The sequence below is a fragment of the Lontra canadensis genome, unplaced genomic scaffold (assembly GCF_010015895.1).
Source record: "Lontra canadensis isolate GAN:19392208 unplaced genomic scaffold, GSC_riverotter_1.0 scaffold84, whole genome shotgun sequence".
In the NCBI taxonomy this organism is placed as follows: Eukaryota; Metazoa; Chordata; class Mammalia; order Carnivora; family Mustelidae; genus Lontra; species Lontra canadensis.
This window is the reverse complement of record NW_022631078.1, coordinates 256,515-284,148: the sequence shown is the minus strand read 5'-3', so window position 1 is coordinate 284,148 and position 27,634 is coordinate 256,515. Positions and strand designations below refer to the sequence as shown.

General features: G+C 64.4%; 1 protein-coding gene across 4 annotated transcripts; it reads right to left on the bottom strand.

The window, feature by feature from the left end:
* Positions 1 to 90: 90 nt before the first annotated feature.
* Positions 91 to 27,015, bottom strand: SBF1 (SET binding factor 1). 4 transcript variants are annotated; one of them, XM_032882686.1, is made up of 42 exons: positions 26,820 to 27,015; positions 20,383 to 20,468; positions 19,837 to 19,974; positions 19,456 to 19,614; positions 19,260 to 19,370; positions 18,870 to 18,893; positions 18,545 to 18,650; positions 18,297 to 18,429; positions 18,110 to 18,218; positions 17,906 to 18,019; positions 17,719 to 17,796; positions 17,195 to 17,308; positions 16,987 to 17,115; positions 16,805 to 16,903; positions 16,503 to 16,707; positions 16,312 to 16,424; positions 15,385 to 15,534; positions 15,098 to 15,166; positions 14,840 to 14,998; positions 14,496 to 14,761; positions 14,244 to 14,416; positions 14,090 to 14,163; positions 13,813 to 14,008; positions 13,477 to 13,604; positions 12,816 to 12,994; positions 12,575 to 12,711; positions 12,275 to 12,482; positions 11,982 to 12,178; positions 11,761 to 11,898; positions 8,626 to 8,703; positions 8,130 to 8,311; positions 7,873 to 8,052; positions 7,491 to 7,592; positions 7,228 to 7,413; positions 7,034 to 7,160; positions 6,818 to 6,948; positions 6,517 to 6,747; positions 1,829 to 1,936; positions 1,522 to 1,733; positions 848 to 935; positions 629 to 760; positions 91 to 544 (listed from the first exon to the last, which is right to left on the bottom strand). In XM_032882686.1, the coding sequence occupies exons 1-42, from the start codon at positions 26,872 to 26,874 to the stop codon at positions 446 to 448; spliced, it is 5,703 nt and encodes a 1,900-aa protein (XP_032738577.1). In that variant the 5' UTR covers positions 26,875 to 27,015; the 3' UTR covers positions 91 to 445. The 4 variants fall into 4 exon arrangements, with proteins under 4 accessions (XP_032738577.1, XP_032738579.1, XP_032738578.1 ...); XM_032882688.1 differs by lacking the exon at positions 8,626 to 8,703 and having other exon boundaries at positions 26,820 to 27,014; XM_032882687.1 differs by lacking the exon at positions 18,870 to 18,893 and having other exon boundaries at positions 26,820 to 27,014.
* Positions 27,016 to 27,634: the final 619 nt, after the last annotated feature.

The following is a 27,634-nucleotide window of genomic DNA, read 5'->3' as shown; positions in this document are numbered from 1 at the left end:
CACCAGAGCTTGGGCCCCACGTGGTGGATGTGGGTCCTGGGCAGAGTGGTCGGGGGGTGGGGGCGTGGGCCGAGGAGACACAAGCACCGGCGTGTTGTTAGTTCTCTCTTTATAGACTCTGGTTCTAGGAACAGGCGGCCGGCCACGGGACCGGCAGGCGGGCGGGGCGGAGGGCGGGGCGGGAGGGGTCTATTTACAGGCCCACCGCGAGGGCTGTACCATGGCCGCCTGCCGGCCGGGGCTCCCCAATAACTCCAAAATAAGTTACAGCTGGCCGGGCGGGCGGGGGTGGGCAGGGCGTGGGAGCTGGCAGGGGCTGTACACATAAGGGGGGGTGGGACCTCAATACTGTCGAGGGTGGGGGCTGTAAACATGGCCGGGGGGCCCTGCCCACCCCTAGTGGTCTCTAACGACTGGACGCAGAGCAGCCGGAGCAGAGCTGGGCTCAGGCGTCCGACAGGCAGCTCTGGATCTGGTCCACCCACTGCTGGGCTGAGGGCACGTCCTGGGCACAGAAGTTGTAAACGCGACGCATCGTCTTCACCTGGGAATGGCGGGTCGCTGACTCCACGGCCCCACCCCATGGAGCCCCCCGCCCTGCCATCCCTGGGCCCTGGCCACAGCTCACGTCAAAGAAGGCCTTCTCATCCACGGTCTTGGGGGCACCCATGGTGGGAGTGCCTGGGGCCACGGCCTCCACTTCGGCCAGGTCGATGACACCCTTGCATTCCGTATCCACACGGTGGTCGTAGTAGCGCAGCTGAGTGGGGGCCGGGAAGGGAGGAAGTCAGGGCAGCACCCCCCACCCCAGTTTCTGACCTCCTCGCCTTAGCCCCCGACCACTCACCTGGTGCTTGGTCTTGTCCAGCACGAACCAGCGGGCCTTCCAGGGCTTCATGAAGGCCCCCTTCTTGTACAGGGTGCCCTCGTACGACCTGCACAGACAGCAGACCCAGGGCCGGGCTGGCCGTCAGCGCCACCCCAGCCCCTGCCCTCAACCAGACCCAAGGCTGGACTCGAAGGCTAGACTGGCCAGGGGGCCACGAAGCAGCCCTGGGACTCTCCTCAAAGGCATGGAGAAGGGTCGCCACCCCTCACCCCTCACGTGACAGGACACCGGAGAGGGCCCAACACCAGGGTCTCAGGGTCTCCTGGAAGCAGCCCCACTTGTAGGACAGGTGTTTTGGGACGAGGAACACGCAGCAGGCCGCTCTGGGGAGGTGATCGTGGCAAGATGGCCCCTCTCCAGCCTGCCAGGCCCCGACCTCAGCTGATGGCTTGGCTGTGGTCACCGGTTCTATGTCCCAAACCCTTCTAGAAGAGTCCTCCTGCTTCTCCCCAGCCACTGTCGGCTTACGCCCAGGCCACCGTTTTGGCATTATGGCCTCCCCCACAAATCCTTCCACCTGAGAGATGGCCAGACGTTCCCCAAGGGCACTGGCCCCCAACCTCTGACCCATCCCGCACCCACAGTCCCCCAGCTCAGGAGTCCATGCCGCGCAGCAGGACATGTCCTCACACCTGTTCTCACTCTCGGCCGTCTGGAACTGGCTGTACAACGTGCTGGTGCTGCAGCGCGCTGCCTGCCGGGAACTGGACGCTGTTGAGCCACTGCTCTGGTCGCTGTCCAGGCTGAGGCTCAGAGTGGAGCCCACAGGCCCCTCCTGCAGGTACACGCCTAGCGAGCGGCGGTGGTGGGGCACGCTGGACACCAGCAGGGAGCTGGGGGTGCCCTGGGGATAGGAGGGGGGCCTGTGTCAGGGCCGGTGGCCTCCACCCCCTTCTGCCAGCAAGCTCACCCTGGCCATCCACACCCAGGTCTGCTCACACGTCCATCTGCCCGGGCCTCCAGGCGCTGTGCTGCCTTCACCCGATCCCAGGTGTCCTTCCAACGCTCTGGGGGTCGCCCCAGCTCCGTCTCCAACCGCTGTAGCTCCTGGGGGAGAAGTGGAAAACTAAGATCATTCAAAAGAAAATATCCAAAACAAAACGCGTAAAGACCAAACTATGGAAAGCAGGAAGGTGCAGTGATGGTACTGCTGGAACACGGGTGGGTGAGGGTAGGGCGTGGGCAAAAACCAATGATCTGGAGAGAACAGAAATCAGTTGTGCAAAACAAAAGGAGCACCGGGCAGAGACGTGGAGCTCGGGGCTGCAGACACGCAGGGACCCACGGAAGGGGCAGTGGCACGGAGCAGGAGCTCTGGAGAGCCAGAGGCCTCCCGGAGTAAACCGCCACGGGCCAGGCAAGATGCCCCAAGCCTGGCAGGGAGCAGCTCCTCGGCCGCTGAGAGCCAGATCGGCGCAATGCGGGGAGGTGCAGGGCTCCCAGCCGGCCGGAGCGGACGCACCTCCTGTGACTGTGCGTGGAAAAGACCCAAACTCAATCCTGACCCTCGACAATGCAGAACCCACGATGTCGGTTATTTAAAAAAATTACTAGGGGCGCCTGGGTGGCTCAGTGGGTTAAGCCTCCACCTTCGGCTCAGGTCATGATCCCGGGGTCCTGGGATCGAGCCCTGCATCAGGCTCTCTGCTCAGCAGGGAGCCTGCTTCCCTTCCTCTCTCTCTGCCTGCCGCTCTGCCTACTTGTGATCTCTGTCAAATAAATAAATAAAATCTTAAAAAAAAAATTACTAGACAAACAAGAAAGCAGGAAAATGAGAGTCATGCTTAGGAGAAATGTTAAATAGATCCAGGAAAGAAAGAAGTATTGGAATTAGCAGGCAAGAAATTCAAACCACTGGTTCTAAATATGTTTTAAGATGTAAAGACAGAGACGGACAGAATGGTCAAGCGGATGGGGGCTCTCCACAAAGAATGGAAACCGTTTAAAAAAGACCAACGGAAATTCTAGGGCTGAAAAATACGGTATCTGAAATGCAAGCTTCATCAGACAGGCTTACGAGAATACGAGCCCTACGGAAGAACAGAGCAGTGAGCTGCAACGTGGGGTCCTAGAAATCACCCACAAGATGCCGCAGAGCAGAAACAACGCCTCAGGGACCTATGGGTCAGTCCAGTCCCACAGGAAAGGAGGGAGAGACTGCGTAGAAAAAAAAACTTTTAAAAGAAATTATGGCCCAAATTGCATTAAATTTGATGAAAACCCTCATCCCATAGATCTAAGAAGCTGAGAAAGCTCCAAGCAGCAGGACCAGAAATCCCGTGAGGGGCACCTGGCTGGCTCAGTCGGAAGAGCACATGACTCTGGATCTTGGGGGTCCTGAGTTCCAGCTCTACGCTGGGTGTAGAGGTTACTCAAAAGAGACTTTAAAACCTTACGTGATGGTCAAATTGCTGAAACCGGACGTGAAGAGAAAATCTTAAAGGTAGAGAAAGGGCGACATGTCACGCAGTTTACAAGGACAAGAAAAAGCACCAACTTTCAATCAGAAGCAACGCGGGTGCCTGGGTGGCTCGACTAGACGTCTGCCTTCAGCTTGCATCGTCGGCTCGCAGCATCCTGGGATCGAGTCCCCCATCGGGCTCCCAGCTCAGCGGGGAGTTTGCTTCTCCCTCTGTCCCTCTCCCTCTCAAATAAATAAATAAAATCTTAAAAAAAAAAAAAAAAAGAATGCATGCCAGAAAACAATGCAATGACATCTTTAAACTGCTGAATGTGGGGCGCCTGGGTGGCTCAGTCGGTTGAGCGGCTGGCTGCCTTTGGCTCAGGTCATGATCTCAGGGTCCTGGGATCGAGCCCCACATAGGGCTCCCTGCTCAGCAGAGAGCCTGCTTCTCCCTCCCACTCCTGCCTCTCTGCCTGCTTGTGATCTCTGTCAAATAAATAAAGAAAATTTAAAATATATGTGTATATATATATATTTTTTTTTTAAAAAGCTGTCAACCTAAAATTCTATATCCTAAGAGAAAACCCTTCATTTTTTTTTTAAGGCTATTTATTTGACAGGAGCTGGGGTGGCGCCCAAGCAGGGAGAGGGGCAGAGGAAGAAGCAGGCTCCCCACTGGCAGACACTCTGATGTGGGACTCAATCCCAGGACCCCAGGATCATGACTTGAGCCAAAGGCAGACACCTCACCAACCTATCCACCAGCCGTCCAGAAAACAGCTTTTAAAAAATAAAGGCATTGGGGTACCTGGTGGTACATCCTGTTGGGGATCCGACTCTTGGTTTTGGCTCAGGTCATGATCTCATGGTCATGGGATTGATCCCCAGGTCGGGTTCTGTGCTCAATGAGTAGTCTGCTTCAGATTCTCTCTCCCCCTCCCTTCGCTGCTTCCCCTGCTTATGCTGTCATTCTCTCTCAAATAAATAAATCTTAAAAAAAAAAAAATTAGGGGCGCCTGGGTGGCTCAGTCCTTAAATATCTGCCTTCGGCTCAGGTCATGGTCCCAGGGTCCTGGGATCGAGCCCCGCATCGGGCTCCCTGCCCAGCGGGAAGCCTGCTTCCCCCTCTCCCACTCCCTCTGCTTATGTTCCCTCTCTTACTGTGTCTCTCTCAAATAAATAAAAATTTTAAAAAGTAAATAAATAAAAATAATTAAAAATGAAGGCACGGGACAGCTGGCAGGAGCAGTCAGCAGAGCGTGCGACTCTTGATTTCAGGGCTGTGGCTCAATCCCCATGTTGGTGTAGAGATTCCTTAAACAAATAAAACTAAAAATAAAAGGGCACAACTGGCCCAGCCAGAAGCCACTGTGTTTTCGGGGCAATCTGGGGGACTGGACGCCAAGTCGCAGCAAACCAGCCGTGCGGCCACCACGTCTCGCTTGGCCTGAAGCGCACGAAGTTGTCTCCGAGGTCAAAGCATCAAGAAAACAGTGGCAAGGCAGGTTCCCCCGAAGTGGGCACCCAAGTGCCTGGCTAGTCTGGTCAGGCAGCAGCGCAGCCGCCGTCCGTGCCGCCGTGCGGCGCGGACAGCACGGGACCGGCCCCCATTGGCAGAGTCACCCCAGGGGAACGGAGGGACCGGGAATGGTCCTAGCCGGTGGGATCACGAGCCGTTTCAAAACCAGCTCTGCAGTGAGGCCAAGGAAGAGCGTGGCGCGCCCACGGACACACGGCAGGACGGAAAAACAAGAGAATGCCGGAACCTTCAAAATACGCACAGGCCCAGCAAAGCTACTGTCGGGCGAACAGACGCGGAGAGAATCCATCGCTGGCGACCTGCGCTCCCAGAAACACTGCGCGTTCTTCAGGCCCGCGAGAAACGGAGAGCGGACATCACCGGACCCCGCGAGCAGAGGCTCCCCGCCCGCCGTCGGGGCTCTTGCAACCAGAGCCGATGCTCGGGACACAGTGTGTGCCGCAAGCCTCCGTCACACGCGGGAGATGTGAGGGGAGCAGGCGGGCGCGTGACCACCGTCCCCCCCCCCCCCCCCCAACTAGCAGGGGGACGAGCCGCTCGGGTCAATGTGGCGGGACGCTCGCTCGTCAGCGGGGAGCAAACGCAAAGGAGAGAGCGAACACTAACGCAGTCAACAAACGGTGCGGGGCCAGATTCGGGGCCGTGGCTGGCTCGGAGCTGGGGGGGCACGACTCCGCGTCCCGGGTCGTGAGCCTCAGCACCGCGGTGGGCACACGGAGGACTTAAAAGAAGAAGCTGGACTCCCACCGGCCAGGTCAACAGCTAAGCGTAAAGGTACTGCCTACACCAGGGACAGAAAGCGCCAGACTGAGGAAGCACCGGCGCGTGCGGAGTCCAAGAAACTCCATGCAAACCTGGAGACGCGGGCCAGTGAGACAGACACGGCCCCGCGGCCCCGCGAGGAAGCCGAGCAGCGCGACTCCCGCTGGACTCCGAGGCGGAACCACCAGAGACGAAGGGTCTCCTTGGCCCTCTGAGCTTGTGGGTCACCCGCTCTCCCCCTCCCGAAGCCCCGGGGAACGGGTGCCTCTCGGCCAGGCCCGGCACTGCGCCGTGGACATCCTGTGCTTACGCCGCCCCAGCTCCCCGGGACGCCAGTGCCGGCATCTCTTCCCCCACAGCGGAACAGGCCCCAAAGGGCCTAGGTAGCCCCCCGAAGCACGACGGCCTTGGACGGGAGGGGGAGGCGGAGCCCCCATGTTCTGGAGCGGAGGCCACGTGGAGACTCAGCTCAGCCACCACGCACGGGACTCTGCCCTGGTGGATCCTGACTTCTGGGGCTGAACCCACGTGCCCCCCGAGGACGGCGGACGGAGGGCCAGAGAGGCCTAAACGGCAACCCCCAACTTCCAGGCCAACAGGTTCATCTCGCTCTAACGGAGAGCGGGGGCAAGCGGGACCCAGGGCCACCAGGGTCCTCACAGTGGCCGACAGCCAGGGCCACCCAGGCAACAGGTGCGGTGGTCTGGGAGAGGCCCGGACAGTGCCCGGGAAAACCCTGTCTTCCCTGAGGACCAACCGTACATGTGCCTAAAGAAGCCGCCTCCTAGGTGGCAGGGTTCCAGGACAGCAGCCTCTGGCCATTGCCGCCCACAAACACAAGCCGGGGGGAGGGGGAAGAGGGGCAGGGCCCCCGGCCTGAGGAACACACAGGGCAACGTCCAGTAGCACTGCGGTACTCACCTCCAGCAGGCGTGAGATGGCGTCCGGCTGGGCTCGGGGGCAGCTGTCATAGCACGGCCACACCACCCGGCGCCTGCTCTGGGGAGCACCCCCATCAGGCCGCTCTTCCTCTGGGGGCTCCGGGGGCCCCTGGGCCAGCTCCCAGTCATAGGGGGGACCCTCGGCCAGCGTCTCCTCGGTGTAGAAGTCCCACACCTTCAGGTTGGACACGTTGCTGTAGGGCCGCAGGACCTGGGGGCGGGCCTGGCATGAGGAGCTGGGCAGGAGGGCGCCCGGCCGCCCCGGCCAGGCCCTGGCTCACCTCCGTGTCCTCAGGCGCATACATGTAGTTGTAGAACACGGGCGTCCTCTTGCTCAGTCGGTCCACGTACTCCCACACGGACCGGCACGCCTGCTGGCCCCGGCGCTCCCCCTTCTCCTCGTACAGGAGCCCTGCGGGGGGAGTGCTGAGCCCCGCCACCCTCCAGGCCCGGCCCCGGCCGCCCAGCCCTGCCCCAGGACCAGCCCTGCCCCATACCCAGCTCAATGCGCTCATAGTCCGAGTCGAGCAGAAAGGTCCGGAAGCGGCGGGACGCGTGGTGGTAGCCCAGGAACTTGAGGTAGAAGGGGCTGAACTCGAACTCCATGGGGAACTGCAGGTGGACCTGTGCGGGGTGACGGGTCAGGGCCGGGAGGCAGCAGGCACCGCCCCTGCCGTGGGCCGCCGCCTACCTGGTGCACACAGTCCAGGAACTGCAGGAAGACAGGCGTGAAGCCGCTGCTCTGCCCAGCCAGCGTGTGGGCCCCGCGGTGACTGAAGCGATGGCCAAAGGACAGCCACTCCTTCTCCACCAGCAGCCGGAAGCCCTCCAGCGTGCGGTAGAAAGGGTCAGACAGCAGCTGCACCAGAGACACCACCTGCCGGCCCCGCCTGCCCGTCAGCACGGTGGCCGCGGGGAACCCCCGCCCGGCTGTCCCCACGGCCCGGCACGCACCTGGGTGGTGATGTCCCAGCCGTCCTCCAGGCTCACCAGGACGGACGAGCCCGAGTCCAGCAGCTCCACCACCAGCACCGACACCTGCAGCAGCTTGTGGATCTGCAAGGGTGGGCAGCCCCTCAGCACCTCCCGGAGCCATGCAGGCCCCCGAGGGCTCCCCCTACCCCGCCCCGTCCTCGAGGTGTCCTGCCCCATCCCAACAGGAGCAGGTAGCCCCAGCCTCCCTCCGTCACACGGTACTGACGTCCAGGTGGGAAAGGTCTATCACCCTCTCCAGGGGCCCAGCACCATCAACAAGCAAACCGTGACCCCATCTGTCCCCGGCTGTAGGTAAGCGGGCCCCCCATGACGGACCACAGCAGGGGTAGGGCCCACACACCTGGGTCAGCCACTCTGAGTCCTCCAGCGAGCGTAGGAAGGAGGCAGGGCCGGGCTCAGCGGCAGGGCAGCCTGGGACACACGCCTTCAGCAGCTTTTTGAAGCTGGCCTTCACCTGCCGTGCCTCAAACACCTCGATGGGCACCAGTTCCCACTGCTGCAGGGGGTCCGGCCGCACACCCTGAAGAAGGCCAGCCGCGGTGAGATGCGCCCGGGCCCTGGGCCCCCCACCAGGCCCTGGGCCCCCACCCCAGTCACCTTGAGCTGGGCTTTGTCCCCAATGATGTAGAGGGCTGCGCGCTGGGGCTGCAGGAAGCCTGGGTCAGGGGGGGCCCCGTTAGCCTGGGGCGGGCTCAGCATGTCTCTGCCTGCCAGCCGGGAGCCCACATCAACGCCAAGCCCACTGCTGCGCCCACTGGCCCGGACACTGCTCCATTTCCCTGCACAAAGAAACCACGTGCCTGAGCAGGCCTGGGGCACCCCTTAACCTGGGGTTGAGCTCCCCAGGCAAGGCAGGGGAGGCCAAAGGGACCCCAGCTGGGCCTGCATTTGCGTTAGTGTCGGGGGACTGGGGTGGGACTCGGGGCCTCAGGCTGTTAGTGCCCAGGGCTGTGGGAAGGGCTGGGTTATGCTGGTCATCACACAGGGCTGTTAGTGCCAGACGTGGAGGGACGTTAGTGCCCACGACTACTCAGTCGCACAGGGGTTATCAGTGCCAGGTGGGGGGAGCCAGCCTGTGTGGCCAGTACGGTACCTCGGGGAGCGGTCCGTCTGGAGGCCGAGGCCGCCATGGGGTTGGACAGCGTGGTGACCCTGGCTCTGGGGCTGGGCACTGGGGGCACAGCAGAGAAAAGCCTCAGGCCTGACCCCAGGCTCGAGGGTCTGCCCAGCATGGAGGGCCTGTGGTCCAAAAGGACTAGCTATAGGGCTGGGCTCCCGCCAAGCCCCCAGGGGCCCCACAGATAGTAGGGGGCAATACCAAGGCCCTCTGAGCCCTCTTGGCCTCGGGGCAGGCCAGGGAACAGAGGGCCAGCAGCAAATAGGATCCGAAGAGAGACAAGAACCCTGGGCTCTCCATCTAGCGCCTCCCCCACAGGCCCATCCCTGCACTGTCAGCCCCACGGCACTGCCTGCAGCCGCCCGCAGGGCCCAAGAAGAGGGCCGTAAGGTACAGCCTGGAGAAGAGGAAGCCTGGAGCCCAGAGCTTCCAGCCTGGAACCGTGGACATGGGCAGGCCTGAGCCCCCGGGGCAGCACTGGCAGAGAAGGCCACCTGTCTGAGAGGGCCAGACCCCCAGCTTAGAGGCTGAGACGGCCAGGCCTGGAGGCACAGGGAGCCTGGAGGCACAGGGGAAGAAGCTCCCCAGTGCCTGGGCTCGGCCACCTCTGCAGAAGGCAGCAAGGCACCGTCCCTACCCGTCACAGCAGCAGCTACAGACAAGCAAGGCACCAGCCCGCCACACTGGAGGCAGGACACACCATCACTCACAGCAAGGACGTGGTCTGTCTCAACCAGAACCTGCCCCTCGCAGAGGCCCCAGATGCCCCCAGGCAATGGGGGCAGGGAGGACTTGCTCTGGACTTGGGGAACACAGGAAGGCAGCGCCAGGGGGTTTTGGGAACAGTCAAGGACATCCAGGCCACACTGGGGACAAAGAATCCTGTGGGGAGGGGCCACCTGCAGCGCTGACTCTCCCTCCAGTGGTGGATCCATAAACCCTACTGGAAGACGGCCGGGGACGTCTGGGAGACCCAAAGCCACTTGAACAAGGAACAAAAAGGGAATGTGTGGATGCCAAGCCCCGCCCCCCCCATAAGCGACCACAAGGGCACACTGGCTGCCCCTGTTCCAGGCCCCCTTGTCCCCAGTGCCCATCAAGTGGTCACAAAAGACACAAGCTGAAGCCAGAGTGCCCTGTAGTGTGAGTCCAGACCGACCGGCTAACCAGGGACGGGGGCTGGTGAGCAGACAGCAAGGGAAATGCTGCAGAGGGGCACCAAGCGGGGCAGAAGAAGGGTATGGGGCCTCCTCAGACCTCGGCAGAGGAAGCTGGAGGCCCTCGTGTGATCTGGAGACACCCCCCATGCCCTCCCTGCCGCCCCTGCTCCGACCCGCCGCGAGGCCCTGGGCAGTGGGCAGAGCCAGAAGAATGAGGCAGCAGGAACACACTCCCAGGAGGTCCACCCACTGGTGGGCCACCAGCCCCCAAAACCCACCCGTGCACCCAAGTGCATCTGGGAGCTGGAGCAACAGCACAAGAAAATGCAGACGAGCGTGACAGGAGGGACGGAGGGAATCAGGAAGGCCTGACCAGCAAGGGACCCTGGAGTGACATCTGCACCAACCAGCACATGAGGCGCGTCTCAAAAGTGACCCTCATGCGTCATCTACCGACTGCGAACCAGGTGGGGACACATCAATCGCAGCAGCCGTACCTCCCAGGCGGACACCAGGCTGGGGTGGGGGTCAGGCCCAGGCTCACAGATCAAGCCCAGACTAAGGGGCCACTGGACACCAGGCCCCAAGCATAGGTGGCCACATGGGCTGGACAGCAGTTGGAATTCTGGGTCCGAGGATTAACCCCTGAGAGTCTATCACCCAGACCAAGAGGATGAGGCAGACAGGGACAGGGCATCTGTGGGGATCCAGGCAGGAGGGAGGGGGAGCTGGGGGCAATGGGGGAGGGTGGGGAGAGATGGCATCAGCTGGGGCAAGACAGGGCAAGGAGAGACGGGTAGCCGAGGACGGGGCCCACGGAGGAGATGGGGTGGGGGGAAGGGGGGCTCAGAGTCAGACAGGGGTGACAGGTTGGAGGGGGTAGGGGAGATGGGGAGACCTGGGTGAAATGGGGGAGGATGGGGTCAGGGAGAAGCAAATGGGGTCAGCTGGGAGGTAAGTGTGATGCAGAAGTGACTGCCTTGGAGCAAGGGCCCTGGAGGAGGCCGGCCCCACCCTGACATGGCCCCCACGGGTGTCCTCTCCCACCTGGAAGCCTGTCTAGGAACCCAGCACAAAGACATCTGACTCCCCAGCAAGGTCCCCACCTGTCACCAGGTCAGACCAGCCCTCCACAGCGGCCATGTACCCCTTGGACAGCAGCACACACACGCGCTTCGCTGAGCCCCGCTGCGGCCGCCCCACAACAGGGCCCCAACAGGGAGGGGCAGGGCCCACTCATGGCCCCCACCTCCCAGACCTGGTGTCTTCTCTGCCACCTCTGACAGTGAGACCCTGCCACGCCAGACAGAAGGCAGGGCTGGGCCCTAAGGGCCTGGATCCATGTGGGGCCAGCAGGGCCAGGGGGTGCCGAGAGCACCCATGCTGGGGATGGGGACGGGGACTGGAGGCCAGCGCAGACACGACCGAAGGAACCAGGATAGATGACAGATGTAGCCCAAGCAGTCAGATGGCCTCGACAAAGCGGCAGTGGGAAGGACAGGACAAAGCAGGGATGCGGCCCAGGTGGGGGTTTCAAGGGTCAGCTGTGTCCAGGGACCTGAAGGCAGGCCACAGGCAGGAAGACAGGAGATGAAGAAGCTCCGCCTGGGGGCGCCTGGGGGGCTCAGTGGTTAAGCCTCCGCCTTCGGCTCAGGTCATGATCCCAGGGTCCTGGGATCGAGCCCCGCATCGGGCTCCCCGCTCAGCGGGGGGCCTGCTTCCCTCTCCCCCACTCCCCCTGCTGTGTTCCCTCTCTTGCTGTCTCTGTCAATTAAATAAATAAAATGTTTAAAAGCGGCAGCCGCTGGGCCCAGGCAGAAGGCGGACGAGAGAGGGGCTTCAGGGTGCTCACGAGATCCCACACCCCACGTGCCGTCCCCTCGCTGGCCTGCCTTCCCCGAACGCCAGCACGGCCCCCCCGGAAGTCCTCCAGCCTTGAAGCACCCCTCACCGTGGCTGCCCACGTGGGCGGAGGAGAAGCCGCTGAGCGTGTTCCGCCCGGACGCGTCCGCGAAGCGGGGCATGGAGCTCACCACGGCCTGCAGGTACTTCTCCTGCTCTAGGCTGCTGGAGTCCGCCTGGGACTGGCCTGGGGGAGGAGGCGGAGCTGGAGCCAGGCTGGACGGGGGGCTCGGGGCACAGGGGAGGGAGCGCGCGTGGCCGGGAGGATACCTGGGGAAGGCGCGTTCTGGGCCTTGAAGAGGCCGACGACACCCTTGCCGTGGAGGCCCCCGGAGCGCAGCAGCACGGCCTTGGAGCGCCCGCTGCGCCAGCACACCACAGGGAAGCGGTTCTGGCGGTAGCAGCGGGAGACGCGCTGCAGGGCATTGTCCTGGACACTCTGCGGGACGATCAGCAGCCCCGGGTAGCTGCGAGGAGCCGGAGGCGTCAGGGCGCAGCCGCGGGGCACGGGGCACAACCACCCAGCCCGCCGGGCACGCTTCCCCCAGGCACGGTCCGCTCACCTGCGACAGATGGCGTACATGCGGTTGACCGGGGAGATGCGGAAGGGCTCGGACTTGGCGCGGCTCAGGCTGCTGCTCAGCGTGCCCAGCCCCAGACGCTGGTAGTCCCGACAGCACGCCCGCTCCACCAGGCTGCTCATGGTCATGCGATCGGAGGGCTTCAGGGCCGAGGAAGGGGTCAGCGTGCTGGGCTCCAGCTCCTCTGACACTGGGGCGGGCCGGGCACACGGGGGCGTCACCCACAGACTACGGGACCCCCCTGCCCTGCACAAGGCCACCTGGGGCTGTCCGTGCTCCCACCTGAGATCTCGTCCTCCTGGTCCTCAGGAGGAGGCTGGCCCCGGTGCTCCCAGCTGGGAGGGCTGTACTTCTTCCGGGTGACGTACTGCCGCCCGATGGTTTTCTTGGCGTTCTTCACGAGATTCCGGGACAGGGTCCTGGAGGGGGTGCGCACAGGGTCAGCAGAGGCGAGCAGAACGGACACGGGGGACAGGCACACGGGGAGGGGTGGTGGTCCCAGCCCTGGGGCCCAGCTCCATACCTGAGGGAAGGGCCCTTGTCCTTCGTGGCGCGGGGTGGCCGGCCGGGCGTATGCGTGGAGCCCAGGGTGAAGGCAAAGGTGCCCCTGATGTCCGGCGGGTACCGCAGCTTGTGCAGCTGCTTGCGGAAGAGCTCGGCGCTGTCGGACCCCACCTCCTCGTCAAAGGCCATCTTCAGCAGCTGCGCCAGACAAGAGGCCCTCAGAGGTCTGGGCACCCTTGGGTCTGGCCCCGGCCACAGAGTCCTGCGGGCAGAAGCGGGGGACCCCCTGGGGCCTGGCAGGGGGCGTCTTCCCAAGCGGCGGCAGGCACGCACAGGGGCCCTCCTCACGCCATGTGTGACCTCCAGGCTGAGGGACCTGGTCCTTCACCAAGTGTCACATGCACTGGTGTGATGTTCAGGCGTGGGGCACAGTGCACGTTCCAGACACAGGTGCCAGGGTCAGGGCCCCCCCAAACAAACACAGGAGCCCTAAAGGCCAGCACGTCACACACGCCGGTGACACTGAACTACTGTGCGTGAACAGAGGCGGGCGCAGTGGGTGAGGTCTGGCCGCACGCCAGCTCGCGAGCATGAGACCGGGGGCTCGGATGCCCGTGGACCTGGGAGAGCCAGGCACCCCCCCGCACGCACGCCCGTGCCCCGCCGTGCCCCGGGCAGACCTGGAACGTGCAGGAACGCAGCTGCAGCCCGTCCTGCAGGAGCTGGTCCACAGGCGTCTGCACGTTGAAGCGCTTCTCCTTGGTCAGCGCGGCCACCGGGAAGGAGCGCACCACCACCTGTTCCCCGACTTAGCACAGGCCAGGCAGAGTCGGGGGGGGGGTCACAGAGTCTGGGGGTGCCAGAGCTATGCAGGTCCCGGGTGGTCCCGGGCAGTGAGGGGGATGTGAAATATCTTGCACAAGCCCCCGCACCCCTGAGGAGGGCAAGTCCTATTCCCTCCCAGGACCTGGGTGGGGGAGGGCGGGTGGGGACGGACAAAGGGTCTGGAGGCTCACCCAGGGGGTCGGTGGGCAACCCCGTGAAGATCACCCGGTACGTGGTAAGGAAGACGGCGCCCTCAGCTGGGAGCAGTGCGGGGCCGCCCCCGCTGCCCCCCGCCCCCTCCTCACGGCCATCTGGCAGCAGGTAGACGCGCAGGCCGTCCAGCACACACTCCTCACCGGGCAGCAGGCGTGGCCGCAGCAGTTTCGGCTACCCAGGGACAAGAACAGCCCCTCAGGCCCCTGCCCGGCACCCACCCAGCCCCCCGCCCCCGGCTGGACCCCCGCTCACCTTCTGGATGGGGGGCAGCCTCTTGCTCTCCCGGTGCACAGCCTCCAGAGTCTCGATGTGCATCTGGACGATGTCTGGGAGACAGTCGTGTTCACACCCTGGCCCCCTGCCTGACTGGCTAAGGGGGGCGTCTGCATCCCCAGACCCCCCATACCTGGCACCATGACATGCAGCCCCTTGAGGTGGTCGCTGGTGACCCCACTCTCTGTGCAGACCTTGTCCACAAAGCGGTTAATGAAGCGGACCACGGCCCCGGCCACATCGCAGGTCTCTGCGTCCTCGAAGCCACTTTCCGTGTCGTAGCTCTCTGCCACGCTGCCCGCCATGCTGGGTCAGGGAGGGGACACGGTGGGTAAAGGCGCCCCCGCCCAAGCCCCCTGTCCGGGCCCACGAGGCGCCCTCGCACCTGTTGGTGACCAGACTGTTGCTGGCGCTCTCGAGGTCGCCCAGGCCAGCACGTTCCCGCAGGAGACGGCCGCGGCTGCTGTCCAGGGGCAGGAGCAGGTAGCTCATGCGGCTGGCGTAGTGGATGGCCTGACTGAACACGGTGCTCTCCTCCTTCTGCACCAGCTCCTGCTGCTTTTCCCGGCTCAGGGTCGGCCACAGGCGCCGCTGCTCAGATGCCACGTCCAGGGCAGAGCGCTCGTCCTCTGGCGCCAACACATCCCCCACCTGCCCCAGCGCCACCGGTGAGCCCCGACCGGGCCGGCCCTCGCCGCCACCCCCCCAGGTCTGGGAGCCCCCACGCACCTGCACATGGTCTCGGTCCTCGGCAGGCTCCAGGTAGAGGGCGCGGATGTGGGTCTGCACGTCCCCATAGAACATGGCCTCCCAGAACTGCGGGGTGCTCCACACCACGTGCTCTTGCACGCAGCTGTACGCAAACTGGGTCACTCCTGGGCTCAGCTTCTGCAGAGGCCGGAGGGGGGCGGGGCGCGGATGCAGAGGGGTCACCGGGTGCAGCAGGAGGGGGCGAGGGAAGGGCAGCGGGGCGGCCCCAGCACTCACCCGGCAGAAGGCCGTGACCAGGGGCAGCAGAGCAGCCGCGATGCCGTGCTCGTCCAGGGAGGTGCAGTCCTGCGGGAGCAGGGAGCCCTCGGAGCCGCCCCCACGCGCCCAGCCCACCGGGGGCCACAAGAGCTGCCCAGAGCTCTGGGGCAAGAGGCGCCCTCCAATGAGACTCCCCCACCCCCACCCAGACCAGGACCTCCCCAGCTGTAGGCACGGCCAGAAGATGCATCCCCACAGGGGGACGGGGGATGGGCGCCCACCCACCGCCACACCCGGGGCCCCACCTGCAGGCAGCAGTTCATCACGCGCACGACGAAATCGAACTGCTGGTGGTCCAGCACCGCCCGGTTCTGCTGCACGTGCAGGTGCAGCTCCTGCGTGAGGCAACGGCGGGCCGCGCGCCCCTTCAGGGCCCTCAGCACAGCTGGGAGCAGCTGGAGACAGAGGGACATGGGGCTGGGGGCATCCAACCATGCCCTGGAGGAAGGGGAGGAGGGAGGCCAGGGCACAGAGCCCAGCAGGGGAAGGGCCATGGACCCCCAAGAGGCCCGAGCCCAGGCTCTAAGCACAGAGGGGATCTGGAAACAGTCTGCGTCAGGTGCGCCCAGACTCTGGGAGCTCACTGCCCCACAGACTTGACTTCTGGCCGACCCTGCCCTCTGTACGCACAAAAGCCCGTGGAGGTGGAGACGTTGCCCATCCACAGCCGGGGGTACTTCCTGGCCCTGAGCCCCAGCAGGCACCCCTCCCACGGCTGCAGCCCCGCCGCTGGCACCGAGCAGGGTGCACAAAGGGCCGTGTGCTTGTTCTCTTATTAGCTTTCATCGTAAAACCAGCAGGAGCCCCGCAGGCCCCCCCCGGGAGACCGTGTGGCCGGACTCAAGCTGGCTGCCGCGGAAGCCGCAGGCGCGTGCCAACACCACGGAGGGCAGGACCACAAACGCGCGGCGCCGTGCAGGCTGGCACTTCGGTCAGCAAGCGTGGAGAAGAAAGTCAGCAGTGGAAACCTTCGGGTACTGATGTCCCGAAAACGAAGTAAACCCCTCCCGCGATCTTCCCCGCAGGCTCTGTCCAGCCGCGCGGAGGAAGGGGCCCGAGACTCGGTGCCACCCGCCCCTCCTGCCAGCCCAGCTCCCTCCAGCCGCCAGCAGGCACGTGGACCCCAGGGTTAGCACCCTTCACAGGGGCTCCCTGTGCCCGGCTGCCCTCACCTTCTTGGCCTCAAGCATCTTCCCCTCAAACACGTAGGAGATGCAGTTTCGAACCACCTCCAGCCGGCGCGCGCTGTTGCCATGGAGCCCGCTGCTCCGCTCCAGGATGGCGGCTGCGGGAAGACGACGTTCTCATTTCTGACTCGCGCTCACCCTGGGCCCCGTGCCCTGGCCCCCTTCCCGTCACCCACTCATGGGGGGCCCCGAGGGCACAGTGGTCCTCCTCTCAGCCTTCACGGCCGGGGGTGCGCCCTGCATCTTGGCTGCGGCCTGGTCCACGATCCACTGCACCATGCCGTCGTCCAGCCGGGGGAAGGGGCGGGGTGCCCGCCGCAGGTGGCTGGCCTCCCCGGGCCTCTGCACCTTGTGCATAGCCACAGCGGGGTATGGGTTCTCCTGCAGAGGACACAGGCAAGTGTGGGCAAGCCACCCGAGGCCAGGTGGCACCATGACCTGGCCTGGCTGGCCCACCCCCTTGTGTCACCCGCCATACGTTCTTGTAAAGCTGCTCTGCCAGCTCTTTGACGTGACGCAGGACACGCTGGGGGTGGTTCTCATCTGCCCGCATCCGTGCCACCTCATGGGCCACCAGCTGTGGGAGGAGGCAGGGTCAGGCAGGCTGGGCGAAGCTGGGAGTGGTGGCAGGGGCTCCTCCCAACTGGGGTGGGGGTGCACCTCGTCGAACAGGTCCGTAGCACGGTAAGGGACCCCACGCTCTGACACGAAGCCTGCAAAGGCCATGCCCTCCAGCACCTTCATCAGGAAGTCGTCCTCTACCAGCCCACGCTGGCCCAGGAAGGCTGCCTGGGGACAACACAAGGGGGTCAGCCCCTCAGCACTGACTCCCTGCCCGCCTCCACCCCCAACCCTACCTGCGGGGCACCTTATGAAAGCGGATGACAGGCTCCGGGTGGATGCGGACCATGTGCAGACACCAGCGGTAGCCCTGAAGCAGCTGAGCAAAGAGTCGCAGGAAGACGGCGCGCAGCTCCTTGTCCTGGGCCGGGGGGGGGGCGGGGGGCGCCGGTGAGGCCCAAGCCACGGGCCTGCCCCCGGCCCCTGCATGCTGCAGCCCTCCTAACCCCCGCCCCTTGCCAGCTCCACCCTACACACCCAAACACACCCATCCTCGCCCTGCCCAGGCCCCCTGGGCGCCTCACCCCGTCCTGCCCCTCCAGCCTTCTTTCACACAAAGCCACAGCAGTCCCTCTGAGGCTCAGGGCTGACAACCACTCCTGCACAGCACCCGAGACTCACAATGCCCCCCACACGGCCCCCAGCAACTGGCCCAGGAGGGCTGGCTGTACAGTGTGACTGGCACCGCCCGCAGGCTGTTGGGGGCAGCAGGCCTGATGAGAAGGCCCAGGGTTGGCGCACGCCCTGCGCTGGGACCGCAGGGACCCCCACCTGCATCTTCAGGGAGGAAGCATTCGTCGAAGGCGGTGGGAAGGCAAGATCCGCCAACTCCAGCTCTGGATCCAGGACCTGCGTGAGCAGAGAGGAGCGGGGGTGGCCACACACCCAGGGCCTGGGGCTCCCCTGGCTGCCAAGTGAGCCCCTCTCAGCTTCCCTGGAGCCCCCGGCCCCACCTCACCATGCTCAACACACTGTGAGTCTGACTCTGCAGCGGCTCCGGCAGGGGCGGGATGTGCACGCACTCAGGGACCGTCACCGTCCCTCCATCGAGATCAGCAATGATCACGTCCAGCTGTGAACCAAAGGGAGCCAGCAGTCAGGGAGCCACCAGCCAGTCAGCGCGGCCTGGAACAGGGAGGCAGGCATAGGCCACAGCCCTCACCAGCTCTTGGGTCTCTGCCTGGAAGGCCGCGTTGACACCGATGATGAAGGGCGTGGGGGTGCTGAGGACCTCCAGGAGCTGCGCCGGCAGGATGGGCACGTAGGTGAAGCTGCAATGGGCACGGGCTCAGTGCGGGCAGCCGCAGCGGAAGGGCTGGGGGGGAGGGGCGAGGCGGCAGCAGGGGCACCTGTATCGGAGAGGGAACAGCAGCGCCAGGAGGCCCCGGCAGGCGTCTGAGAGCCGCTGGTAGCTCCGGGACAGGAAGAGCACCTTGTGCTCCGTGAGCGCAGCGCAGAACAGCGACAGCACGTTGGTGATGCCTGCGGGGGAGACCACGGGCTCGCAGGGCCAGCTGAGTAAGAACCCCACTTCTGACCAGCAGCCCCCGCGGGGAGGAGAGGGCGGCGTGCGCAGGGTGGGGACGGCCGGGCTCACCCAGCTGGCGGAAGAGGAGGGCGACGCTGCAGCGGCTGACGGGCAGCGAGTCGGCGAGCGGGGTCTGGATGACCTGCCGGTCACCAGCCCCCAAAGAGATGGTTCTCTGTGGAAAGAGAGGGACCAGCGTTCAGCGGCTCCGACCAGACCCGCGTCAGCCCAGAGCTCCGTGAGCCGAGGTGAGGCTGGCCGAGGCAGCCCTGCTAACGTGAGGGAAAGGCCATGCCTGGCCTGCCGGCCCACGCAGTCCTGCAGAGGAAACTCAGGGCCTCTGACCTGGGGCAAGGTGGGGCCTGGGTGGGCAGAAGAAACAAAGAATCCATACCACTCCGTCCTCCACGGAGTCCAGCTGCACAGGACAGACGGGCAGAGAAACACAGTTAGACGCACCCACACGTGGGGGTACTGACCGGGGAGCAGAGCAGACAGACACGCTGACACCAACATCCAGAGACAGGCACACCCAAGGAGCAAGAGAACAGAGAAACAGAAGGGGGCCAGGTAGGGAGCCAGGCAAGACATGGACACGCAGGTGAGCGGGCAGGGCCAAGGAGGGAAGACAGGTGACGGCAGCACCAAGACGCAGTAGAGTGTCCAAGGTCCAGGCCGTGCTGAGCCCTGCCAGACTCCGAGGGCCCACAGGCCCCACCCTCACGACCTGGGACAGCAGGAGGGCCGTGGCTGTGGGCGCATGGCCGCCGCCCGCAGGACGCACCTGGGAGCCCCCAGCCAGGGGGATGACGCACGAGAGCAGGTTCCCGATCACGTTCTCCAGGCCCACGTTCAGGCCCTCCACGTGGATGGTGTAAATGAGACCCAGGCTGTTCTGCAAGGACCACAGACTGGGGAATGGTGGCCCCACTGGCAGAGGCACCCCACGTCCTGCCTCGAACCCGGGCTGCCCGCCTCACCCTGAACACCTCCGCGTGGTCTAGTCGAGACACCAGGACCAGTGTCTTTGGCGCGAACAGCTGGCCAGGTGGGCCAGGCGTCGCAGGTGACAGTTGTGCAGGACCCCCCTCATCCGCCTCCTCCTCCCGCTCAGTGGCGTCCTCGGTGCACACTGCTTCCTGTGGACAGAAGCCCCATCTGCCTCGCTTTCAGACATGTCCCACCGGCCCAGGGGGAGGACGCAGGTAACTCAGACGGGAGCAGCCCTCTGGGAACTCAAGCCTCCATGGGGTTGAGGCACCGGGACTTGCCACAGACAGGGACACACCCAAGGACAGAGGCAGAGGGAGTCGGCCACAGCCAGAAGCCCATGCAGGCTGGACCCCAGAGTCCCCAATGACCTGTGTGGGCTCTGCCGGCTCCCAGAAGGTCAAGCAGGCGCAGTAGTGCCGCTCCGAGTTGATGTCAGTGAGGACAGCAACGAAGAAGGTGGGTGGGTTCCTCTCAGGACACAGCTGCCACCCGCTGGGCTGACAAAACTTCAGGGCCAGGTGGGGGAGGGGTCAGGGTCAGCAGTCTGCTCCCTCTGGCTCCCTGCCCTCACCCAGGGCACGGACAGCATCCGAGTCTGCAAGCCTGGGTGCATCCCGCCTCCCAGGCCTCGGCCCTTCCCCCGCAAAAGGAAGTCACAGCTTCTGGTCTCATTGTATGGCCAGAGAACCCTGTAATGCAGGACATGGTCTCTACCTTCACAAGGGACAGACGACTTGCTGTGATGTGGGCACTGAGGACCCCACCAGCCATCTCCCCTCTCCATCCCCTTTAGCAGCTCAGATAGCTCCTTCCCTCACCCTGGGGACTGGGCACCACAGAGGCTCCTCATAGTCCTGGGAAAACCGGGGCCAACCTGCCCCCCCCACATGAGCACCCCCCACACACACACTCACCAGCTCGATGCCCTGGGGGAACGGGTTGTCCTCCCAGTCCTTCTCTGGGAAGCGCTGCAGGATCTGGCCCTGGCCTTCCCCACTCCCTGAGGACAGGAACAGGTAATCAGGGAGCCTCCCACCCCTCATACCCCCCACCCAGTCAGGAGCCTCAAGGGTCTTAGATGGAAAGCTCTCACCCAGCCTGGACTTCGTGTGGCATCAGACCAGCCTCAGCTCCCAGACCTATCATTTCCCTAAAAATAGTCTTGTGAGGGGTGGCTACTAGGCAGCCGCGGACCCCAGGGCCACCAGAGGGCACAGAGAGAAGCCCCCAGTATGGATAGGGAGTCCTGAAAGCCTCTGACTAGGCCAGGCACCAAAAGCATGGAAGCCTCAGGCTGGGGCCACTCCCGTGCTCCTCCCCAACACGCCAACACCCCCAGCCAGAAGGCACCTCCAGCCCGCCCCACACCAGAGGCCGGCCCTCCAGCCAGCAGAGCACAGCTCTGGGCCGTGGCACAGCCGACAGCCAGCTTCAGCGTTTACCCCCGCCCGGCAGGGAGCACCATGAGGACCAGCCCCAGCTCCTGGCTCACGTCGCTAGCCAGCTCTGAGCACCCTCACGAGGCAGAGGTCTCACGCCTGTTGTCTGTGCCCAGGGAGCAAACACCCAGGCCCAGATCGCTGCCAGCCCCATCGCCTCAGAGAGGGACAGGCCCAGGACAGGACCCAGAGAGGAGTGGTAACTGGTAGGAAGGACAGGCACCAGGTCTTGGGACACCCACAGAAGGAGAACCCTCCTGAGTGCTGGGGATCCGGCCACGGTTAGGGCCACTGAAGGTGGTGCATATACGCCTGTCCTCTCTCTGTCTGCACACAGCACTGTGCACAGCCACACAGACTGGGGACGCTGGGCTGGGCAGGAGGGCCAGGGGCGGGAGGCCCAGGGCTGCTTCCCCTGCTCTGTGGCTAAGGCATCATTCCCAGCTCCGGGCCACATGGGTGGAGTCAGAGGCCCTTGCCTCTTGCTCACCCCCTAGAGCCAAACTTGGAGGCAATGATGAGGGCCCTGTCAGGGGACCACTCACCTCACAAGACCAGCAGATGATGGACACAGGTCTCTGTTCTACCTCCAGCTCCCACCCGGCATGGCAGCAGGGCCAAGCAAGTAAGACAGAAAGCTCCCTCCCTTCACCTCCCACACACGACAGGCAGGTCCCTAGTGCAGACGTCCCCACCCTTTGCTCAAACCAGCTTCGATACCATTGCCCGCACCAGTAGAAGAGTGGGAGCAATAAGGGAAGGAGTGGGCACTGAGCTTGAGGCCTCTCTACGGGCCCACCCCAAAGCCCAGAAAGCCAAGACGCACCGCGTCTGAGGACCTGCCAGACACAGCCGCCCCCGCCCCCTCCAGCCAGCCTGATCCACCCCGGATGTGCACAGGAGCCTCGGACAGAGCCAGGGGCCTGGGCACTGGTGAGCAGAGCCCGGTAACTCGACAACGGAGGAGCCCACCGACAACCTCAGGAGACCACCCACCCTCCGCGATCATGGAGGGCAGGCCAAAGAGGTGGGCAGGTTGCTGCCCGTGAGGCGAGGAGGGCCGTGACTCTGACTCACAAAACCTCAGTTTCCTGTTCCCCTCCCCCTCCCACACTGACACCCTGAAAAGACAAGATGAGGCGGCGAAGAGGAACAGGTGTCTGTTGGTACCATATCTATTTACACATGAGCACACACAGACGCACAGGGCCCACTAAGACAAAGCCCCTTGGGGTCCCTCTAGGCCCACTCCCAAGGGCTACCCTCAACAGGCCCAGGCCAGCTCACCCTGAGCCGTGGCTTCCCTCCCCACCCACTCCCCCGAGGGCTGATTTGTGCGTAGCCCCAAACCACCATCTGGGCCTGGGCCTGGCTGGCACCCAGGGCTCACCCAGTTCTTGCCACGAGGCAGCGGGCGGAGGAAGGAACAGGGGGTATGTGCAGACGGGGACAGCAGCCTCTGCCCCACAGCCTCCCTCCCAAGGCCAGACAGCCTTCAGTAGGCTGTTCTCAGCAGCCTCTCCCCACGGGGAAGCAGACAAGGTAACTGGCCACTGTCCACCACCCACCCTCCCCACCCCATTCATCCTGTGAAACATCAACTCCCACTTGTATGGCTCCGCCCTCTGAAGAACCAACTGGAGGCTTTCCTTCACCTGCCCCCACAGCCTATGGCTGTAAGCATCTCCCCCATCACTCCCAGCTCCTTCTTTGGGCCATGATGGTCCCAAACTTGGCCTTCCGGTCTCAGCCCCAAAAGTGCCCCCTCCTCCAGGCAGCCCTCTGCACCCTGCCTGAGCCTGGGGCCTACAGCAGGACCCCCCAGGACCTCCCTCCCTCCACTATACCCCTCTGTGATTCCTGGTGCACCTGCTGGCTGGCTGGGCCACACGGGAACTCCATACGCAAGAACTACGTCTCTGTGTCCATCACTGCACCTGTGCCTGGCACACACCACAGCCTAATTAGGGCTTGCTGAATGCAGACCACCAGCTACACAACCATCCTCCCATGCCCAGCCTCACACACACCCCACAAGGAAACAGGTTCCTTGATCAGAAGTAAAGGACAGCTTTTGGGGCCCCAGGGTGCTCCAGGACAGGCAAGCCCTCCTGGGAAGGGCACACCATAGAGAGGCCCTGACTCCTGGTGTCCTTCCAACCCTCTCTGAAACCCGGCCCACACCCCAGCTCCGTGCTAGCGGGGGCTAGGCTGCAATCTGGCTGCTGGCCGGCAGGCACCCCGGGAGAGATGGGGGCTCTGCCACGTCTCCCAGTGTTCCCCACCCACTTGAGCCCTTGCGGTGATGAAGGTGACCTGGCGCAGCTGAGCCCTCTGCCCCCCCAGAGCTTCCCCCACCTCGGAGGAGGAAGGACACCCTATCAGCCCACCCGGGTAGAACCAGTCTAGCCAGCACCATCACACGTCCCAGGGCAGGGCTCTTTGGGAGGCCTTGGGAGGAAAGGCACCAAAGTCCCCTGAGACACAGATGGGGACAAGCACTTCCTCTTGCAACCATATCCCCACAGCCAGCCCTGTGTGGGCTGTAGGCCTGAACGCAGGGCGAGAAAACACAGAGCACGCGTTCTGTCATCTGCTGGCAGTGGCCGTCACCAGTGCCAGGCTCCGACGCCTGGAGGGCCAGCCCAGGCCAGCACACACTGTGAGCCGAGGCAAGGGAGGACGGCAGCCTCCTCTGCCTGCCCCTCCCGTTCCTCCACACACCCCAGCGCAGACGCCCTGGGACCCGCTCAGCTATAGGAAGAGGGTGAAGGAAGGACAGGACCTCCCTGCGGCTCCACCCACCCAGCCTCAACACTCAGGCCGTCCCAGCCAGCCACAGCAACAGGATGTGTGCGGAGGGGCTGCAGCCTCCGCAGTGGTCCTCCCCAACTCTCCCCCAGGCAGACCAGACCGGCTCCCAGGGTGGGGGCTGGAAGCCAGCTGAGGCCACTCCAAACAGCCCCAACCTGCTCCAGAGGGCAGGAACATGGGTGGGGAGAGTCGATGGGGCCCAGGAATGTGGCCCGCTCAGCACAGTCAGGTCTGAGAGGCCAGACCATGGGACAGAAGGTCTTCTCAAATGCTAAGGGAGGGGCTGGTTGTGGGGAGGGGGTGCACCAGGAGGGGTCCAGCCCCTCCTCCCATGCACTCAGCCCCCTGGTCAGGTCAAGTGTGTCTCCTGTTCCCAAAGGCACGCCCTGGCACTGGCCATGCTGTGTTCAATCAGCTGACCACTGTCAGGGCCCTCCTAGCCCAGAAGCTGGGCAGGTACATCTGACGGGCCCCCACAGTGTCTCCAAAGCTGGCCCCAGGGTCCAGAAGGTGCCGAACCCATGTCCTAAGTGAAGGAGCTCCCCCACTCACCAGGGGAGGGATCTGCACTCTGGAACTTGGGGTCCCATTCAGCCCCCTCCCCATGCTCCTGCCTGGAAAAGTCCACCAGATGGTAACCATAAAACCAGATGCTCCCTCAGGCGGGGCTCCGGTACGTAGGCCCTGCATCCACCAGCTCCAGACAGGATGTCTATATCCAGGCCAAGGACAAGATATCCCCCTCTCCTACCCGCTCCACTGAACCCTGAAGACCCTGAACCCCAGTCCCGATGTCCCAGGCCTGCCAGCCCACAGGGTCCCCCCTCCAGCAGCACTGCCCACTGTATCAGTGCCTATGGGCGTCTGCACACCTGCTGCTCCTCACTAATAAGACATCCATTATTTCCTGGAGCCTCCCGTGTGAACAGCTTCACGTCTGCGTCCACCTCATGCTCATGGCAGCCTGGGGGGGTCTGTGTGACTCATTCCAACTCCAGACGAAAAAGCTGAAGTGCAGGGAGCTGGAAGACTGGCCCAAGGTCAAGAACTATCAAGTGGCAAAGCAGGTACCACTGACTCCCCCTGCAGTGCTCCTCTGCCTCAGGCTTTCCCCCAACCACCTGGCTCTGCCCTCAGCCCTATGGCCAGGGACCTAGCCTGTGAGTTTATTTCTCACGGGGATGGAGGAGTCCTGCCAACCAAGACCCTGAAACTGGGTGACCGGCCTGCAACGACCCGCTCCTGCCCTGGAGATGGTGGTGAGGGGCTCCATGACCCTCCCCCCCTACTACAATGGACACTCGGGGTAAGCAGACATTACGGACTCCAGCCTTCTCCCCTATCTTCATCAGAGGCTACAAATGCCAGGGGTGCCCATCCCCTGAGTGTCATGGCCAGATTGCCATGGAGCCCACCCATGCCGCCTCCCACCTCCTTCATTCACCCTCAACTCCCCACCCCCGCTGCTAACACCTGGCCTCTGCCTGTAGTCTCCGCCTCCCCAGACCCTTCCTAAACCACTCAGCACTGTCCGCCTCCAAGCCCACTCTGTTCACGCAGCTCCAGCCCAGGGCCCCTCATGCTGGAGCAGCCCCTCGGCCAACCTTGTTCTCATGGATCCCATAGGGCCCTCTGCTCCAGGTGGCATGGCGTCCTCACTGTCCCCCACATGCACCTTGGAACAGACGGTCCTCCCTCTGTGGGCCCATGCAACAGTGATAGTGAGCCTGCCTCATGCAGACTGGGAGACTTAGATGACTGGTTCTTGCTGCAAAACCTCCCTCTCTAGAGGAAGATACGCTCATCACTGAGGGTGTCAGGGGATGGACCCTTGGACAGACAGGATCGAGTCCTACGAGGGCACTGAAGAGGGTCCGGAGAGCAGGGTCCAGCAGGTAGAATCCCAGCAAGAAAGGCGAAGAGGAGAGGAAGTCTGGCTCCTGGGTGATGACAGTGGCACTACGCTGACAAGCAGCAGCAGGTTGGGGGCTCAACCCCACTTTCAATCTCGAGGTTAAGCCCCAGCCTGACCACAGAGGAACCCCCGAAGACATGTACTGCCTCTCTGCAGTTGGGATTTGAGCCCACAGCCTGGTAGTGCGTCAGCCTCTGTGGGGGCTCAGACCAGACAATCAACCTCTCTGCCCGACTCCACTCTACGGGTGAGGGAGAGGGCAAGGAAACCCTGGTGGGCTGCTGGGAGGAAGAAACGAGATCACACATACAAAGGGCTGTGCAGGGCCTGGCACACAGAGCGCGCTCCCCAGCCCGGTCTCCATGACTGTTGCTGATGTCATTGTCAGGCTCTGTTCTCTCCTACCCCCTGGGTTGAAGGGCTCTCAGACACAGGCGCCGACCCTAGACAGGAACCTCCTGGACGTCGGCACCAGTCACCAAAAGGATCCCCCACCCAGGGCTTGGCTTGCAGGCATGAGGACCGCAGGCCCTCTGCCAGGAATGCTCTTCTCTACCTCCAGATAGACAGAGGACACCCCATGCATCTTCAGGAGGCACATTTCCTCCCCAAGCCCCAGTTCCAGCCCCAACACAGCCTCTTCATAGAGCAGTCCTTGCATCCCACCCCTCTGCTGCATCGCACCAAGCCTCCGGGACCTGAGACACCCCACAGGGACGGGCTCCAGACCAGAGGCACCGGGGGTCCAAGGAGGGGCTTGCGGCCAAAAGATCCGTGCCCCTGGAAGCAGAGCTACCGGCAGTCGGCCAAGGCACAGACGGCCCATCCCACCCAACCGGGAGCGGGGAGGCCGAGCCCTCTCGGGGCCCTCCCACCTCCCAGGCCCACGCCAAAGCTCTGCCTGACCCGGTTCTGTCCCGACTGTGGCGTGCAGGTTCGGCTCGCCGAGCCGCGCTGCCCTGCTGTCCTCGGGGAGGCCGCCCCGCCCCGACCCCCGACCCGGGACCCCAGCCCGGCAGGTGCCCCGGACGACTCCTGCGCTGGCCCGGCGGCCGCGGCCCGCCCGCCTCACATGTCCCCGCGACTGCCCCAGCGCGCATCTCCCGCCGTCCGGGCTGACCCTTCCCGGTCTCCCGGCTCCGGCCCTCCGCCCGCAGCCCTCGGCCGCGGGCCCGGCACTCACCGCGCGGGTGCGGCCCGAACGCCACCAGCACGAAGTAGTCCGCGAGCCGCGCCATGGCGAGGTGCGCGGGCGAGCTCCGCGGCTCGGGGACGCGAGGACGGCGCGCTCATGGCCCGGCCGCGGCCCTGGCCCGCGCTCCCCGGACACCCCGGGCCCGCTCCGCGGCGGCGGCCAGGGCTCCCGCCGCCATCTTCCCAGCCAGCCGGCCCGCCCGGCCGCGCCGTACGCCTGCGCGGCCTCGCCCCGCCCCCACCGTGGGCGGGGCCCGTAGCTGCCGGCTCCCATTGGGCCAGTCGGCGCGGGCTCGGTTCCCGGGGGGCGGGAACCCTACCGGCCCCGCCCCCCGGGCGCTGACAGCGACGGCAGCTCGCGCGGGTCAGCGACAGGCGCGGCTGGGATCCGAGCCGGCCTCGAGCTCCCGGTTCCTACGCCGCGGTGGAGACCGGCCGGGCCTCGCTCCTGTGAGCGCCCGGGGATCCCGCTGTACCCCGGCGCGGTCAGTTTGGAGGGAAGCAGAAGGGCCCTGGCCTGCTCCCGGATCTCCCAAGCCCGGGGCACTGGACGAGCCCGGGGCGGTCCCCTGAGGAGCTGCCAACCTGGCGATTGCGGGGGAGGACTCAGCCCTCGCCCTTGGGGTTCGCGGCCCGAGGAGGGCTCGGGCCCCACTTGGAAGCCCCATCCGGGTGGGGTGCCCTTTGAAGAGGTGCACTGCCCGTCCCGCTGTGAGGACCAGCGTCTGAGCCGAGAGCACCTGCAGGCCGGTGCGGTGCCTGGGAGGAGGCCGCACGCCCCAGGGCGAGGGCCCGCCGGGGCCT

Bases quoted from the DNA above. Each gene is read 5' to 3' on its own strand.
- SBF1 (XM_032882686.1), bottom strand. From the start codon at position 26,874: ATGGCGCGGCTCGCGGACTACTTCGTGCTGGTGGCGTTCGGGCCGCAC. The intron at 8,053-8,129 runs GTGACTGGGGTG...GGCCTTCTTCAG, and splicing joins GGGACAAAGCCCAGCTCAAG to GGTGTGCGGCCGGACCCCCT. The intron at 761-847 runs GTGAGTGGTCGG...GCCCCCACTCAG, and splicing joins TGGACAAGACCAAGCACCAG to CTGCGCTACTACGACCACCG.